The sequence below is a fragment of the Agelaius tricolor genome, unplaced genomic scaffold, assembly GCF_023055355.1.
Source record: "Agelaius tricolor isolate 1412-34295 unplaced genomic scaffold, bAgeTri1.0.p SCAF_5, whole genome shotgun sequence".
In the NCBI taxonomy this organism is placed as follows: Eukaryota; Metazoa; Chordata; class Aves; order Passeriformes; family Icteridae; genus Agelaius; species Agelaius tricolor.
In genome coordinates, this window is record NW_027269265.1 from 23,989,529 (window position 1) to 24,006,682 (window position 17,154).

At 38.2% G+C, this 17,154-nt stretch overlaps 2 protein-coding genes across 6 annotated transcripts in view; both read right to left on the minus strand.

The window, feature by feature from the left end:
• MIA2 (MIA SH3 domain ER export factor 2) overlaps nt 1-1,411 on the minus strand; it is a 30,305-nt gene extending 28,894 nt beyond the window's left edge. For 4 of the 5 annotated variants that reach the window (XM_071426849.1, XM_071426846.1, XM_071426848.1 and 1 more), the window contains exon 1: nt 853-1,009. In XM_071426849.1, the coding sequence (XP_071282950.1) occupies nt 853-969 (117 nt within the window). In that variant the 5' untranslated portion in view covers nt 970-1,009. Of the gene's footprint in view, nt 1-852; nt 1,010-1,258 lie in introns of those variants that run through there. The other variant, XM_071426847.1, reaches the window with a different exon arrangement.
• A 1,476-nt stretch (nt 1,412-2,887) lies between these two features.
• On the minus strand, nt 2,888-11,406 carry LOC139589942 (melanoma inhibitory activity protein 2-like). Its single transcript, XM_071426851.1, has 6 exons — nt 11,019-11,406; nt 9,347-9,480; nt 7,987-8,073; nt 6,523-7,675; nt 3,173-3,376; nt 2,888-3,021 (listed from the first exon to the last, which is right to left on the minus strand). Exons 1-6 carry the CDS (start codon nt 11,131-11,133, stop codon nt 2,897-2,899), a joined length of 1,818 nt encoding a protein of 605 aa, XP_071282952.1. The 5' UTR covers nt 11,134-11,406; the 3' UTR covers nt 2,888-2,896.
• Nucleotides 11,407-17,154: the final 5,748 nt, after the last annotated feature.

Consider the following 17,154-nt stretch of genomic DNA (forward strand, 5'->3'; position numbering starts at 1 on the left):
AAAATGGTTAACAGAAGCATTTGATTTTTAAATGACAGATTTACCAGGTGAAGGAAAAAAGTTCCCACAAGACATGAAAACCAGCAGATAAAGCTCTGGAACCTTTTCTTTCTGAGACTATCAACTATCACAGAATTATTTGGGTTGAAATGGATCTAAAAGATCATCTAGTTTCAATCCCTCTGCCAGTGGCAAGAGCACTTCCCACTGGACCTACTTCCCCAAAACCCATCCAGCCTGCTCATGAACACTTCCTAGAGATGGGGCATCCACAGCTTCTCTGGACACCTTGCTCCAGTGCCTCATCACCCCCACAGCAAAGAATTTCCTTCTCTTATCTAACCTAAAGTCATCTTCTCCAGTTTAAAGCCATCCCCCTTATCCTATCACTACGTGCCCCTTGTAAAAAGTGCCTCTCCAGCCTTTTTGTTGGCCTCTTCAGGTACTAAGAATTTACTATGGAAAATTCTCCTTTGAGTTGTCTTACACATTTCACTGCTGTTAGAATCAACAATAGCAAGTACTTCTTAACTGTCTCCTAGAAAACTTGCTTGGTAGAAAAACCTGTTCAACCAACCTCATGCTAAAATAACATACTCAACACAACGGTGATTTAACACATTTTAAACACTTCGATACACTCGCGTTTCATTTGTAAACGGATCTATTTGCTTAAAGATAAGACGTGCTCCATGTGGCTCCAATTTACTACACGTGACCCGTGCCTAAGGACACGGTACTGTGCAATTTCGGTTTCTCCCCTGCCCGAGCCCCTCGGCAGCAGCGCTGCACAAGACCTGGGCCCTCGCGGGGGCTCACAAGACGTGAGCCCCGCGTCACTCGGTCACTCACCCAGCGCAGCCCTTCCCAGGCCAGCCCGCAGTAGCGGCGGGCGCTGTCCCGCAGCCCCGGCCACAGCCCGGCCGTGCCGCTGCCGGCCCCGGGCCCCCCGCGCCCGCCCGCCGCCATCTTCCCGCGGGCGGCGCGCGCCCCTTCCGGCCCGCCGCCTGACAACCGGCCCGTACCACTGCCCGCCGGGGGGGCGGGGAGGAACCACTGCTACCGGGGGGCGCACGGCACAGGTGGCTGCCGCGGGGCCCGGCTCTCGCTCCCGACCTCCGCCGCAGACCCTCCCCGGGCACACGGGCCGCCGGCCGGAGGCACCGCCAGCTGCACTCGGCGTGCGCCCACCAGCACGGACGTGGCCCCGCGGAACCTGCTCCTGTTCCTCCCTGAAGTTGCGCTCAGAGAAGCTCACCTCCCGTGCGGCGCTGGCCGCCTCCATGCCCGCCCGGGCGGCAGCCGTGGCACGGCAATAAAGCTCCCTGGGCAGGCCCGGCTCCCGGCGGGCCGCCCGCCGCGCGTGTCCCGGCCCGGGCGGCGGGGCCGGCCCTGCCCTGCCCTGCCCTGCCCTCCCCGCCCCGCCGGCACTGCCAGCCCGGCCCTGCCCTCCCCTGCCCTGCCCGGCTCCCGGCGGGCCCCGCCGCAGGTGGGTCCCGGGTGCGCAGGGCTGGGCGGGCCCGAGCTCTGCCGAGTGCCTGTGCTAAAAATGACCCTGGCGGGCTGCTGGTAGCAGGTGTATGGGGAGATGCAATGCCACATAGCAAAGGATTCTTCTTCGTCTCATTCACTAAGATTAACGCTAATTTGATTTGGGTTTTGTTTTTTAACTACTTAAAAACAAACAAACAAAAAACAAAACAAAAAAACTACCACCACCAAACAAACAAAAAAACACAAAAAAAAAAACCCCAACAGCAACAACATACCAAAAAAAAAACCAAAACAAAAAACTAACCCACAAAAAAACCCTAAACACAAACAAAAAAACCCCCCGTGTGCTAGCGACTTTTACAATGCAAGGTGAGTGATAGATGGAAGGTGGAAGTGCCTTTTCTAGCTTTTTATCTGTATCAAACAGTACAAGAACGAGTTTGGCCATAGCAGTGACCTGTCAGTGAGTTGCAGTCAGTCACGAGGGACAAAGCCCCTCCGTTTTCCTCATCCTAAACTACAAATTAACTGTATTCTATATACATATACTGGAAATCAGAAATAAATTTATGTGGTTCTTAAACTTCAATTACCCCATCTAAACGAAGTTCAACCAAAGCACCACAGTGAAGTTTACCAAATGGCACTTCACCGGCCACCACTCTCTTATTTAGAGCAGACAGTGCAGGAACAGCTGCCTTTTCCTCACGGTGCTCTGGCAGCATTGTTTCTTGTGCAGTTGTGCCCCTTAAGGTTCACCTTCACTCTGCACTACGTTTCGATGTTTAAGACACCCCCATAGCAATAATAACCCCATTTCTATTTTATATATATATTTTGCATGGAAATGTATCTTTAATGCAATTATGAATGAGGGGAGGATTTGTGAATCAAGGTTTTGAAAATACGCTTTAAAAAGGGAACTTGTCTGGTTATTTTATTCGTCATAAGCCCAGTTTTTTAAGTCTAAGCAAATTTCATGAGTACTGTTCTGAGAATTTTTAATGAAACTAATATATTAGTTTTATGAAACTATATATTAGTTTTATGAAAAATATGTTAATGAAACTATTAGAGGGAGCTATTAGTTTCATTAAAAAAAAAAAAAGAAACAAAACCAAACAAAAAATTAAAAACACCACTCAGGTGTTTTCTGCCTGTTAAAAAAGCCCACAAAACAAAACCCCAAATCCTCATACCCTAAGTTAATCAGATTCTGCCCTGCAAAAGGGCAGATGATGAGCAGCTGACCTAACACTGTGCTCTGTCTCATTTGGCATCAGATAACCCTGGAAGCAGGGAACTGCAGAGGGTTTATTTAAAAGGATTTTTAAAAAAATTTTTAGGAGTTTCACTGCAGAACAGAACTTGTAGCTGGCTTAAATTTGCACTAATGTTGATGTTATAACCCTGAAAGAATTCTTACCGTTTGGATGATAATCACCACTGCTGACGATGCAGATTTTATTGTTTCTCTGAACTCCAGAACATTCAAGCACAGAAGTATCTGTTGTATCCAGCCTCCTTCTGGTTAGATCATAAGGAATAAAACAAGAGGTTTTACATTCCTATTGTCAATTTCATATAATTCCAACTGGATTAATTGATTTTTGTTTTGCTTTTTTTTTTTTAAGATTGCAAATTTCTTTTCCTCAAAATTATGGAACGTAGCACTTACCATTACTTGGAACATAGTTCTGGATGGCGTCAGAGAAAGACATTTTCACATCAGCCTCAGAGTCAGATGCTGAACTGTCCATTTTTGTTTCAGAATTTACTGAAGCAATGGCTGTTGCTTTTGAATCTTGATCACTGTCTTCAGCTACATACATTTCATACTCCTTCTCCGGTGTTTCTTCTAGTAGCTTTCTTCTGCCTACTCCTGCACATAATTGTGAAGGGAAATCATGGTTACTTTTAGAGGATTCAACTTACTCCTATAAGATATTAACTTTTACAGAGATTTTATTTTTTTTGTTTTTATTTTCCTCAACTTAAAGCCCAACACTAGAGTAAATGGGCTACAGATGTATGACTTAAGAAACTATACAAATATTGATCTCAGAATTTGAAGGATAGAGCTTTAAGCAAAACTTACATTGTAGTAAAGTAAGTTAAAAATAAGTATTCAGGAAAAAATATGTTTGGTTTTGATAGTTTGTAGATTCCCTGGTCAGGATTAGTAGGTCTCCTTTTTATATCCAAATACAAGTGGGGTAAGCTTTAGAGTGAGAACAGTTGAAAATACCATGGCAGATTAAAAATTAACAAATTCCAAGATACCAAGCTTCCCTGCAAAATACAAGAACCACAGGCATGTTCATGTAGAAGTATGACTGAAGGCACCTGGCTGCCTCAGTTTTAGTAACTTGGAGTAAATGCCTGAAGCCAATAAAATACTGCTTGCAAAAAAAACCCCACACCGTGCTTACCCACAAAGAAAAAAAGTTACAGATTGTTAAATTTAGTCATATGCTTCAAGACAGTACTGGCCAAAGATACACATCAGAAGTAGTCCAGTAGTTCAAGAGGAGTAATTTGCTCTGAAACTGTTACCATTATATTAACTCAACTTGTGTTATCAGATCCTCGAAATATCATAGATCAGTCCATAACTGTTATGAGTTAGGCTCACTACCTCTTCATTTTAAATCACCAGAAGGAGACAATGTTCCATCTGTTGTGGTTTTATTTTTGCCAACAAAGGATATTTTGTTCTTGCTAAATCACTGTTAGTGAAACATTACTCTAGTAACTTGAGCTGCAGTTTGGGCAGCACACTTAATTGTTATAGCAGACAAAAGCTCTGGCAGCTCTAGAAGAACATTCCTTTTTTCTGTATATTTTTCCTGCTCAGTGTCCAAATTGTGCCCCTTTTGTGCAGACACAATGACCTGTTCCCTCCACACAGCATTATCTTTAGGTGAGTAAGCTGTGATTTCACTGTGAATCTTTTCAAATTGCTGGTGCCACTGCAGCAGTTTGCTTCCATCACAGAGATACTCTAAGGGTTGCTTAACATCTTGTTTTAATTTAAATAAAATTGTTGAAATGTAATTAATGGGGTTGGTAAATCTGTTTATCATACAATATTTGCCTGGTTTTGGTTTTTTCTGCACCTTCTCTATATTTAGTAATAGTATCTTACATTGATCAGATTCCTTTCAACTTCCTCTCATTCTTCTGTGTAGTATTCAAGTGTACTGGTCCTAATGTCACTTCTATTTTCATTTGGGTTTTTTGATCAAACATAAATGCTTAGACTTTTTTTGACAGGGTTAATTGTTAGTTTTACTAAATATATTTTCAAAGAACCCTGATTGTCTAGTAAAAATATTACTGAAATCCTTTTTGTTAGAATATAATTGCTATTATTTGCATTTCTGGATTTTGACTCTCATTTTCAGAATCTTTCTTTTTTTCTTCTCCTAACTAGTTTTAGTAACAGCAATTTTTTTTGTTCAGCATTACTCATCCTTTCAGTTACACCATCATCTTCTTTTTCAATGTCTACTCTCTCAGCCAGGTTTACGAGCAATCCCAGGTTGCCAGGATTTAATTAATCCAGTTTTTTAATAGCAGTCTGACTTTCTAGCTAAATGGCCTTAGAAGACACTAGCTATCTATTTTTTTTTTTCTTAAAAAATGTCTTGTATTTTAGAGAGCTCCAAGGGTAAAAGTTTACACTTGGTCAGACTTACATCACATGACCGTTGCTTTTATTCTCAATAAGTTTTCTTTAGAAATACTTTTTTGGACATGAATTCAGCTGAAGACTAGTACTACTTTGTCTTTTGAAGTAGTATGCCTTTCAAAACTCAGATTAATTTTCTATGCTTTTGTATCTTGCACTGTCATGGTGATTTGAATTGACTGGCCTAAATCTGAGGATGTAGAGTAATATTTTGTTTTACTATGTCACAGGTAATTTTTATATTTCTTCCTGAGATCTAGATTAAGACTGTCCATTCTCTGGTACCAGAAGCTGATGCTTGGAACATGAATCTTCCTCTTTTAGTTCTCCTCCACCTTCCTGGTGGTGTTGCACATTTATAGGAATTTGTTCAGTTTATTGTTACTCTCTGACAAGCTATTAGCAAGATCATCAATAGTTGTCCAATCTTCTACTCATTTGGTAGATTTTGTTGAAGTTTTTTCTCCACTGCCCTGTTCATTACTTCACACTGCCAGCTGACCAGGAAAGATCATTCTCTGTGGAGGTATTTGTGTTACTGTAACCTGATGTGCTATGTTTAACCTTCTGATTTGAAGTGCCTTCAGTTTCTTTGCCCTGTGGTATTTTACCAAGGCTTACCAAACTCTGTCTTTATTATGGAAACTTAGTTCTTCTCAGCTATCAGTTTTTACCTTCCATTCTGAAACTCCATATTTTTCCAAATGGCCAGTTTCTTTGGAAATTTTGTTACCTTTTAAACTGAGGCCATTCAATGAGAGGTGAGGAGAGAGAGGTTGGTCTGGAGTCAGTTCTTAGGACTCCCCAGATTTCTGATGATGTTCATCATTAAAAATGTCCTGACTGAAATATTTGATGTTTTCATAAAAACTCTGTGAGACACTTTTATTCTCTGATTTGTGAATTTCATCTTTTACAGTACTATCCATTTTGAAATGGCTTTTGGATGCTGAATTTTTTGTACACCATAACCTTTGACTAGTTTGGATGTTTTCAGACTAAGACTCGGTTCACTGTCACATGAGGTCTTTTTGATGCCCAGATGATTATTTGTAGTTCTTGGTAGTTCCCCATAATGCTGTACTTGCCCTTCTTTGGTTGTTGAACTCAGAAACTTCAGTATGTCCTCAAAATGACTAAAAGAGAAGCAATGGCTTTGTTCTTCAGATATTTCAGGCTTTTCTCCTGTATTTTTTATGTCTGAGGGATCACAATTTGGAGGGAATCATGAGAACTAGACAATTGATTTGATGCAATTGATTCATGTTCCTGTTGATTATCATGTTTGCCCATATTATAATTAATAAAAGTATCATAGATATTTGTATACCAACCTGATTTGCCATGTCTGCTTTCTGACTCCTGATTTTTCTTTTCAGCTTCAGTATTTCTCAGCAGTTGGCTTTCTGATACCAAGTCTTCTTCTGAACTGTAAAGTTCATTTGGCTTCTCTTTGTCACGTGTTGGTGTATCAAAAGATGATTCTTTGCTATTTGAGGTGTTTTTGGTGTCATTAAGAGTGTGTGCACATGCTGGTACCTCCCCAGGATATGGCCTGTTACTGTTTGAATCTTTTATTTCTTGTGCAATATTCTCATCTCCTTCATCTGTCACCGCACTAACTATTTCCTTTGATTCTGTGCACATATGTAATTCTTTCCGGTCTAAACTCTGCTCTTCCTCATTCTTATTTGCTTCATCTGTTGTTTCTCTGCTTCTCTGGTCCTCTGTAGCAATTGTAGCTTCCTCAGCATGGCCAAAATTAAGAACATCACTTAAACCCAAATTAAACCAATTTGATTTGGATTCTTGGCTTCCACTCTTTTCTTCTTCTGGCAGTACCTCAGTGACTGTTGTTTCCTGTTCAGTACTAGAGTGCTCAGGCACACCAGAGACATCATGGTTTTGTGGATCATTTTTTTCTGATGCCAAATCATCATTTTCATTCTTTTCACCAAAATACAGAAAGCTTGTCAGTCCACCTTCAAACCAACCAGATGCAGGGGGTTCTTGTTCCTCCTTATCACTTGACTCATGTAAATCTGTAAAACTGTAATTTTCAGCTGCTACCTCTGTTTTTCTCCCTTGATAGTTATTTGCTTCTGAAGATTCAGTAGCAGCTTTTAAGGGCTCTTCATCATTTTCACTTTCTGTGATGAACCATCCTGAAATCCAACTAGACTGAGTTTGAACAGGTTCTACTGGGAGACTGTTTTGTGTTTGTGGCTCTTCAGTATCATCTTTTCTAACCAACTTTTTGTTTACAGAGTCCTGAATGTGATAATCCTCTGAGTCATTTTCAGAAACTGATTCAGTTTTTTCTTCATTTTGTATGGGGTCTCTTGTATATTTTAAGAGTTTGTTTTCATGCAGTTTTGATTCTGCATCAGACAATGAATATTCACTTTCTTTTTTGTGATCATGTAATGTGTTATCTTCATTTTCAAAATTGTACTTATCTTCATGAAGACAAAGGAAATCAGTTTCCTAAAAGAATAATAACTTTTAGAATGTTCTAATGTGTAATTCTACAGCAAAATATATCGTTGTTCGTTCTGTTATAACTTTACACAAAGAACTCTAATTAATGGTATTATTCCTAAAGGTTATACATCTAGATCTAGATATATTTATATCTATAGAAATTATTTTAGAGAACAATAAAGATGCAACTGGAACAATTATAAATACACATTTTGAATAATCTGAAATAATCCATCAACAGTTGAATTTCTAACTGGATATTAGATTTTCAATTGTTGTAAATGACATTGGAAAATCTAGTGATATTGATTTACCTTAGTGAGCACTTCAACTTCTTCTCCAATTAAAACTTCTTCAACCTTCACAGCATCTCTTGGGAAATATCCAAAATCCTTTCCTTTCTGTAAAAAATATAAAACTAATAAGAGCATTTAAACTTCAGTGATATATATGTTAGGGACTTGCACCTATGCTGGAAAAGTATGGACGAACAATAAGCTTATAGAACAGCCCCCTATCTCCTTAATTCTGTTTTGTCAAATAATTGGTTTATTTTTCCTTCATGGAAGTGTTCCCCTTGCCATTTCAGAAAGCAAAAGGAAGGATATTACTCCATGCTATTATATTCTGTATTATTTTTATGAACATGTGTTTGTGCAGTACCAAAGCAGTATCCTTAAAGCTGCTTCAGCTGAAGACAGTGCTGTGTGCACCAAGGGTCACAGCCAGCTCCTACTAAAATTGGCTGCAAATTTCCCATTGTCTCAAGTGGGAAAAATGTCATCATGCCTTAATAACTCATGACCCATATTGAGTTACAAGAAAAATAGGATATGAAATTCAGATATGAGACTAGCTGCAACTCAAGAGAAAATTACAAAGAAGATGGCAACACTACAGAAAATAAGTTAATGATAGAGGCCAGAAGAATCAAGTCCCTCTGGCCAAAAAACCACTGCTGTCTTTACATCAAACCATTGCATGTAGCCTTTAATGGAGGGATATATCTTGGCAAGCAAGGAATAGTGATGTACCTGCAAAGATACACTTGGATGAAAAAGAAAGGAAGACAGAATTTTATTGATATACAATAGATGTGACAGATTATTTACAGAAAAAAAAACTACCCAAAAGATGTACTAATGTCTTGTAGTTTTGAAGCACTTAGGCAGTTTTACTAGCAATAAAACTTGATTTGGATCAATGCATCCATTCCTTCTTAAATGACTGTTCTAATTTCATTGACACTTGTTCCAAGTCATTAAATATGCATGGTAACTTCTCTGGGAGCTTTCCTTAACCACTGAACTGTGAAGTCAGGTCCCAATACTGGATGTCTTACCCACAGACCTATAGGTAGGAACCTGACCTGATAGATCTGAGTGTTTTCAAGGGAACCAGATTAAATAATTACAGCCAAATGAAAAGATGAAGGAAGCAGAAAACTTGTATTTGGATCTTGACTTTGTTTCTCTATGAGTGATCTTTGCCAGGATTTGGATTTTCTCTTTCTGTATAAAGATGGTAACAATGACCCAAATACTATATTCATCCATGGCTGGTTAATATTCCAAAAGAGATAGAAGATCCTTAGAAGCAAGCAGACTGTGGTTGTTATGCTATTACTATATCTAAAATAATTATGGGGAAAATCTTTCAGATTGAATTACTTACACTTCCTGTCCACAAGTTTTCATTTTCCCTTGAAAGTTTGGAGTATACGATGATCTCCTCCCCTGTTTTGAAGTTAAGATACCGGCAGTCAGGCCCTAAGTAGTCGGTAGTGGCTTGAACTCGGCTCATTGCCTCTGGAATAATGGAAAGAAATAAACAACTACAGCATCCATTTTATCTGAAGTCACTTTACTGAAGAAATCTGATATATATCAAATACTGATGAATTGCAGTAGCAAACATTTTTATGTATGTGCTTTGTTATAATATTAATCCATTTATATCATCACGTGGAAATCAACTAACGCAAAAAGCAGCCCTGTCTTGTTTTCTTTCCCATGTACTGCAAACATCAAGGGGAAAAGCTTTTGTCCTATATGGCATTTTTAGGTTCTTGTTTAGCCAAGGTTTCAATGCTTAAATAGAAAGAATGTATGCAGGATTAGCAATTACTAATCTACTAAAGTAATTAAATTAACATTAACATTTATTTAGGCTAAACAGCTAAAAAGTATTTCCCAGGGATATTTATAATTTTATATTTCAGAAATTCTAAGTTAGATCTGGTAATTATTTTAGGGATTTTATCCTCTTTTTTGAATACATTTATCTTATTATGAAAATACGTAAATTTTAGGAATATAAACCTTAAACATGTTGTTAAAATTGAAGTTTCCAGCTCAGTTTGAATTATTTTAAGTTTTCTTTGTCTCCACCCCAGTCTCCCCACAGAAACCACTCAGTAGTAATGTGCTCTGGTCAGTTTGGAGCCCCTTTCACATGCTCTTTCACAAAGATTGAGGAACATCCTTCTGAACATCCAAAACCTACTGAAGTTGGTACTGAAGTTGGCTCCCACAAGAAAATAGAAATCCATTATCAGAGGAAATCTAAGGTCTCTCCCACTTCAGGGGAAATGGAAGATTGAAAAGACATTGAAAATACAACACCTAAGTCTGCTGAACAAATGGAAACAGGTTAGAAACAGCTTCAACTATGATTATGACAGGTTTCACAATGGTAATCAGTGGTTAGTAAACAGGACATTCGTCCACTTGTGACTCAGTGGCTCTGCCTCCTGCAGAGTTATTTACTCTTTGAGAACCACAATTAATAGTTACAGCACTTACTTCATGTAAAAGAATAAAAAATAAGTAAAGCGCAAATATTAACAGTGTTTTGTAAAGAGTGTTTCGTAAGAAGGATTACAAAAGAAATCCCAAACCAGTTTGCAGGTAGAAAAAAAACTCAAGAGTTCTGCAGATGGGCTATGAATGTACTATAAACACATGATAAAGGGTCTTCTTTCTCAGTTTATAACCTACCATTTTATTTATATTTTGTTTATTTTATTTTGTACCTGTAAAGAATTAGTTAAAAATACTTTAAAGCTGTTTTATACTGCCCGTTTTGGGGACACCTGAGGAAAACGAGCTATTCAAAAATATTTTTACTGAACTTTGATCTGTATAACCTTACACAACAATCCAGCAAGTCTTTTTTTCCCTCTTTTTCTTTTAAAATTTTAAGCCTATTTCTCTTAAACTTAACCACAAACATTTGCTATGGCTACTCATTTTCAGTCTGTTTCATTGCTAATTTCGACATTATGATTCCCAATAGCTACATATACACCACAGACTCCCTTTGAAAAAACCAAATTTTTACTTACTCTCACATTCTGGATCACCACACTTCTTCCATTTTGAAAGTATCTTTGTACTCTGCACACTTGCTGAAAAGGAAATTACTAACAACAGAATTCTCTGATCCAAGATCCTTGACATTTTAGATTAAATCCAGAATGCACTGAAACTGTGGAAACTGCATTGATGTGCAGTTAGCAAGAATATTCTACATTTTCCTTAGCCTAACAAAGCATTGCAAGTAAACTTTCAATCCTGTTTTCCTTCTCTGATCTGCTTAAACAGAAGTACACTGTGCTAACCTACTAACAATCTGCAGAGTCAGGTGTCCTGATTATACACATGCATTAATAATTAACTATGTTCTGATAGCTAGGCTAATGTTTTGAATACAAAGAAAGTAGTTCTGGTCAAATAAAAATTTAGCCTCTCTCAGATAGATTCTTCTGTACTGAGTTTGTACAAGATTGTGGTGGGGGAAATTCAACAGCAATTGTATTAGGATTATTTCTGGATTATGAATGCATTTTTAATGTACCTCTTTCATGTGATTTTAGAATGGTGTAGTGTGATGACCAAGAAACCTGGCAAGGTCTAAGACAGCCTACTATCTACAGCCTACACCACATTCCTTCTGCTTTATCTCTGCAGATGTGTTTCTGCATAGCTGACATCAAGAAAGGATGAGTGGGCTGGAGGAGGCCCGGTGGAGATAGGATGGTCCTGTTTTGGCCCTGAAGAGCTGAACAGAAAATAACAAAATCATATTACGGGAACTTTGAAGGACACCATGGCCAAAAAGTAACTTCTGCCTCAGTAAGGGTTTAAATATTTAAATATTAAAGCACAACCCTAAGTATGCTAATAAGATTATTGAAGTACATGCTACTACATACATGACTATACTACTCAATCCTCTGTCTAGATTATGCTACATGTAAAGAAGGAGGAGGAGAATAAGATGGGGCTGTATGTAAGCTGGATAGAATTTTCATGTACTTAGTGAAAGACTCAAAAAGATCTTGGAGTCAGTTACTCTTGCTAACTTGGTAAGATCTTGGTGCGTTACTCTCCTCTCTTCACAAGCAGAGAAGCTTGCTTGGTAAGATTCTGCATAGGATTATTGTCATTAGCCAGGCTAACACAATATTATTGTTATTGTTAGAGCTCTGTCACATCCAGTGCTGTTTATCAACAGCAATTCCAAGTCTGTGTTTCTGTTGTTTCAGTAAACCAAACTGTGTGCTACATGTGAGTCTGGGACAGTGAAGGTTCTTACTGAGCACAGCTTGACCTGCAGTTTTGGATTGGTAAATGGTAAATTTGTGAATCTGGGCTTGTGAAAGTTCTTATTTAATACAACCAGACCTATAATGCCAAACTGATTATAATTATAAATCAAGCCCAGCCACATTCAGACCCTCTGATCTGTAAGGTCCAGCTGGAATGCAGAGGTTGTGATTTTCTGTCAATCTCTATATCCTTAACATGATAGATGAACTATCAATTTTATGCTTATATTGATTTGCATTAATACTAACCTAGCTCCTGACAGTCTTTTAGCTTTTTTGTTTGTTTGTTTCTAGAATAAACTAATTTTTTTTCTGTTTACTGATATGTTTTAGATAATTTATAATTGGTCATTGGGAACTTGGAACAGCAATGTTTTCCACATATTCTTTTGGAGCTTTCTCATGCACTACATCTAAGTACAGTCCATCCTTTAGAATGGGGAATGCTTACTTGGCTCCAAAGTCTTAAAGGTGCCTGGCAGTTTTCAGGCTTGTAAGACAAGTAGAAAATCCATATGCTATCTCTGCATCATATATCACAGAGCAATACAGCAAAGTTAAGCAAATGACAAGCTCTGCTTTTTAAAGAATATCCTGTTTCTTAGCAACCTATTATCCAAAATGTAGTTATAAATATTTTTTCTCAAATTTGTTATACTTTAAAGTAGCAATTATGCAGGGAGATGTACAATAGTTATATTGGCATGAAGTTTTGCTATAAATGAAAACCTGCAGAGAATCAGAATACCAGGTTGGGAGGGGGCCTAAGGTTTATCTGGTCCAACTTTTCTTGGTAAAAGCATGGTCTAAACAAGATGGTCTATGTGAATCTTAGAAGTGTCAAAACATAGGGTATCCACCACTTTATGGGGAGATTTTTCCCATGGCAAATTGCTCTCACTGTGAAATATTTTCCTCTTCTGTCTAATCAGAATCTCCCCTGAATTTTCTACTCATTATCTTTTACATGTGACTACTTGTAAAAAGAAAAAGCCTCCACCTTCTTTCTTTGTATCAGAAGCAGGTTTTGCTTCAGAGGTTTTATATAATTGTCCCAGACTTCTTTGGTGAGCTAAACACAGTATCTTATTAACCTATAAAAAAACTTCACATTTCCTTTCCCACTGTCCTGCATGAGGAAGCCTCTTCTCCCTGCCTTATAGATAGCACCCCAAGAATCTGCATTACTTCCCAACCTGCACTTTGCAGTCATTATGGCTCCTAGTAAGCCTGCCCCTCCTTCTGTCCTGAGTATGACTCATGCAGAGGTCACTGTATTCTCTTTCTACAAACCTAAGCTGTATCCTACTTGCAGCATAGTTTGCTTCTGCTCCACAGCTCAAACCTGCCAGACACTGGTGCTTAGCCTGATCTACAGAGCCAGCAAAAAAGGGCACAAAGTGAGCCAGGGTCACCTTAACCAGCAGTGGCCTGCAAACAGAACTTCACAGAAACGACATGTCCCCCACTTGCAATCTAACACTTTGGCCCTTCCTTTGCCACATGAGCTGATAGTCAGGCAGCCTATCCTATGACCTGTCACACCAGCTGTCCCTGCTGTTAGGTAATCCACTGCAGAGCACCAAGGAATACAGTGCAGATCAGCACCCCTGTCACTCCTGACTAACCTTAATGCTGCCCCTTTTTTTTTCATTCCCAAGTTTCTACAAAAAAGATTGGTGAGAAATATACAAGTAATTTATATTGAAAGGACTTTCTATGTGCTTAGTGTTGTACAAATTAAATAAAGAATAAAAAAAGGAAAAAAAGGACATTTTTATCAAACTGGTCAGAAGTCTTTCATAGTGTTGCACACCAACCATAGAACATGGGACAAAACACAACAATGGGCCTAGAAGGGTTAACAGTCCCTTTTCAAGCCTGGCAACATGGAGCCCATTCACCCAAAAATAGAAAAGTGAGGTATTCTGACATCTAAATTTACATACTTAAGTAGGTTTGTGGGGGAGAACAATCAGACCCACACCTTGAGGTCTGCACAATATTACTGTATTTGTGAAAATACCTCTGAAAATGGCACTGGCTTCAGTTTCATATAGATGCCAAACTTAGTCCAAATGTTTATGTGGAGGTAAAAATCTCAGCTACTCAGTTAAAACTGCATTTGAAATTTTCAAGTTATTCTGGGCACTGCTTATTGTGTTGCTTAGTCTCTATAAGCATTCTTCAAGGCTTAAGCACTGACAAACCTTGCTCTGATCTCTGTTCTATGTTATTTGTTCCTCTAGCAACTTTACTTGTAAATCTTTTGGGTGCAAATCCTATACATAGCATAGGCTATCAAGCATGACTTCTAATCACCTTTGAACTGAAGTCAAAGATTCATGGAGTTTATTGTAGCTAGATTCCAAAGGACAAAGTTGAAAGCTTTATAGCAGATTGAGTGAGACTTCAGTTAATTTCTGTTCTGGAGAACTGGAGCAATGAATGTGAGTACTATTGCACATGCAAAAACAAACAACAATCATGAAAAAGATCTATTTCCAATATCTTTCATTAGAACTGAACTATTTTTATTTGCAATGACATCTTAGTAACTGTAACTACTGAAGTAGAAAGGCAGACATCTCTTAAAGCATAGTAGAATTCAAAGAAGGATCAGAATTAATGGAGTAATTGAAATAATCTGAGGAATATGGCACACTGGATGGCTCTTTTAAGACATGGCTTTGTAGAAGTGAAGATATTACATTTCCTAGACTATTCAGTATCTGCATTGATAATAAAGACCAAAGCATATCAGAAGTTGGTAGAAGTTATCCTAATATCTATTTCATACTAAGAACAGAATATACAGCTACGGCTATACTGTTTTGGTAGCACCAAAGGGCTCCACACAGAATGCAGTTTCACAGTGTAGAATATTGCATAATATGTGGAAGATTATAGTACGTGGGTAAAGCACGTTTAACAATATAATACTCTTGACTTTGGATATTTGAATTAAAATACAAATTGACTTTTACATTTAAAATGTCATGTCAGAAAAATTTTGTTTCTTTAAACAAGTATCTTTTAAGAAATAAGCAAGAGGAAGTAATACTAATTCACTCTTCCAGTTAGACAAATCTAAGCAGGTAACAGTCATTCATCACCCAGACCCAAACCAACTTTTTCAACCAGAACAACAGTTGCAAGAAAAAGCCACTGTTACTTCTCTATTACAAAGACAGTTACAAACATGACAACTGACAGCACATTTCAAAAAAATCATGGAAGTTGTGACTTTTATTCCTCTGAATCTTGAGAACACATTTCCAAGCTTTGAACGCCTCACATTTTGCCCTATAATAGAATACTGTCATGTAATAAAAACTGCCTGAACCAGGAGAAAAAAACCCCAAGACTGAACATCCTCCATAACACAGATCTCTATACGTTACTAATGCAGCACTGCTGCAGCATTTCATCCCATCATAAATACACATATTCTCAGAGAAATTCTTCTTTGACCAGGCAAATAATTTTGAATATCTCTGACATACATTAGATGAGTATGTTTACGCTGTTGTACCACAGTAATTGCTATAAAATCAGCAGCTGAACCTGAATCTTATATCTGGGGCCTAATCACAAGACCATTACTTTCCCGAGAATCAAAGATGTTCCAGAAATCTATTTGTAAATTTACTGGTTTTGAAATTAATTTTGTTGGAGGGGAGTTGTTCAGTTCTCTAACACCTACTGTCTGCAGAAAAATTATGTTCAGGTTTCCTTTGAATAAAATATAAAGAAGCTGTTCCAAGCACAAAGACATCACTCTAAGGAACAGGAATTTGAAGAAGTATGCCTTTTACTCAAAGTCATGTTTCAGCTTACATTCAATGAACAATCTGTGTAACATCTACTCTGACAAGCACTCCAAGTGGAGTACTGTGGAAAAAGACATTCTTGGAGAATTCCAGCTTATCTGTGCATCAGGACTGAAGAAAAACCCAGCAACTTATAGTACAGAGTCAGTGCATAGTGCAGAGGTTCTAAAACAACCAAACCACCAACAGCCTTCTTAAACTATACTGAAAGCTACAAGGGAGCACATGATGGAAACACTTCAAAAGACAGGCACAGAGCATCTATGGTATATTCCCTGCTCACATAAAGCATCTCTACCTCATTCTTAGAAAAGGGAAAAACTATTGTTCCTTTGTCCACTTTACTTGAGTGAAAAGTGAACAAGGCATTTTTCCTTTGATCTCCACTCACCATTGTGGGGAAGGGATAAGAAAATGTTTCAATCATTTCCTACCTCTATGCTATCTGCACTAAGCACATAGAAAATACAAACTGTTCCATCAAATTACGTCTTAAAGTTGTCAGCTATTTTCATGGTCTCATTCCTATCCACAGCTCTGATATTGTTTCAGGATAAGAGGAGGGAACCTTGAAGTAAAATGTAACAATTACTATACACACTACTGGTTTATGGTGCTAATAGTACATTACCATCTTGCACTATTTCTGTAGTGGAATATTCATTGGAGTATTTAGCTTTTAGAAAACTTCAAAGTTATCACACACTGATGTTCACATTACACTGAGCTGCTTAGATCTAGGAATGCTAACAATTAATGGCACTGCTTGACAATGGTAGTTAGTAAGTTTCTTCTAACAAACATTAAATAATGTTTAGCTTCCTATGCAGCAACAAAGCTCCTGTATTTTCACAGTCAAAAATATACTGCAGCTGGGAATATTACCTAAAACAATGTGATCAATCCAGTCCTTAGCTCAGCAACCAGACCCATTGTCCTATTGTTTTCATAAACCCTGTTAATGTGTTGCTCTGAAACAAGAGGTCAGAAGATTTGCACACTGACTCCAGTACCAGCCATTTAAACCTGTAAATGCA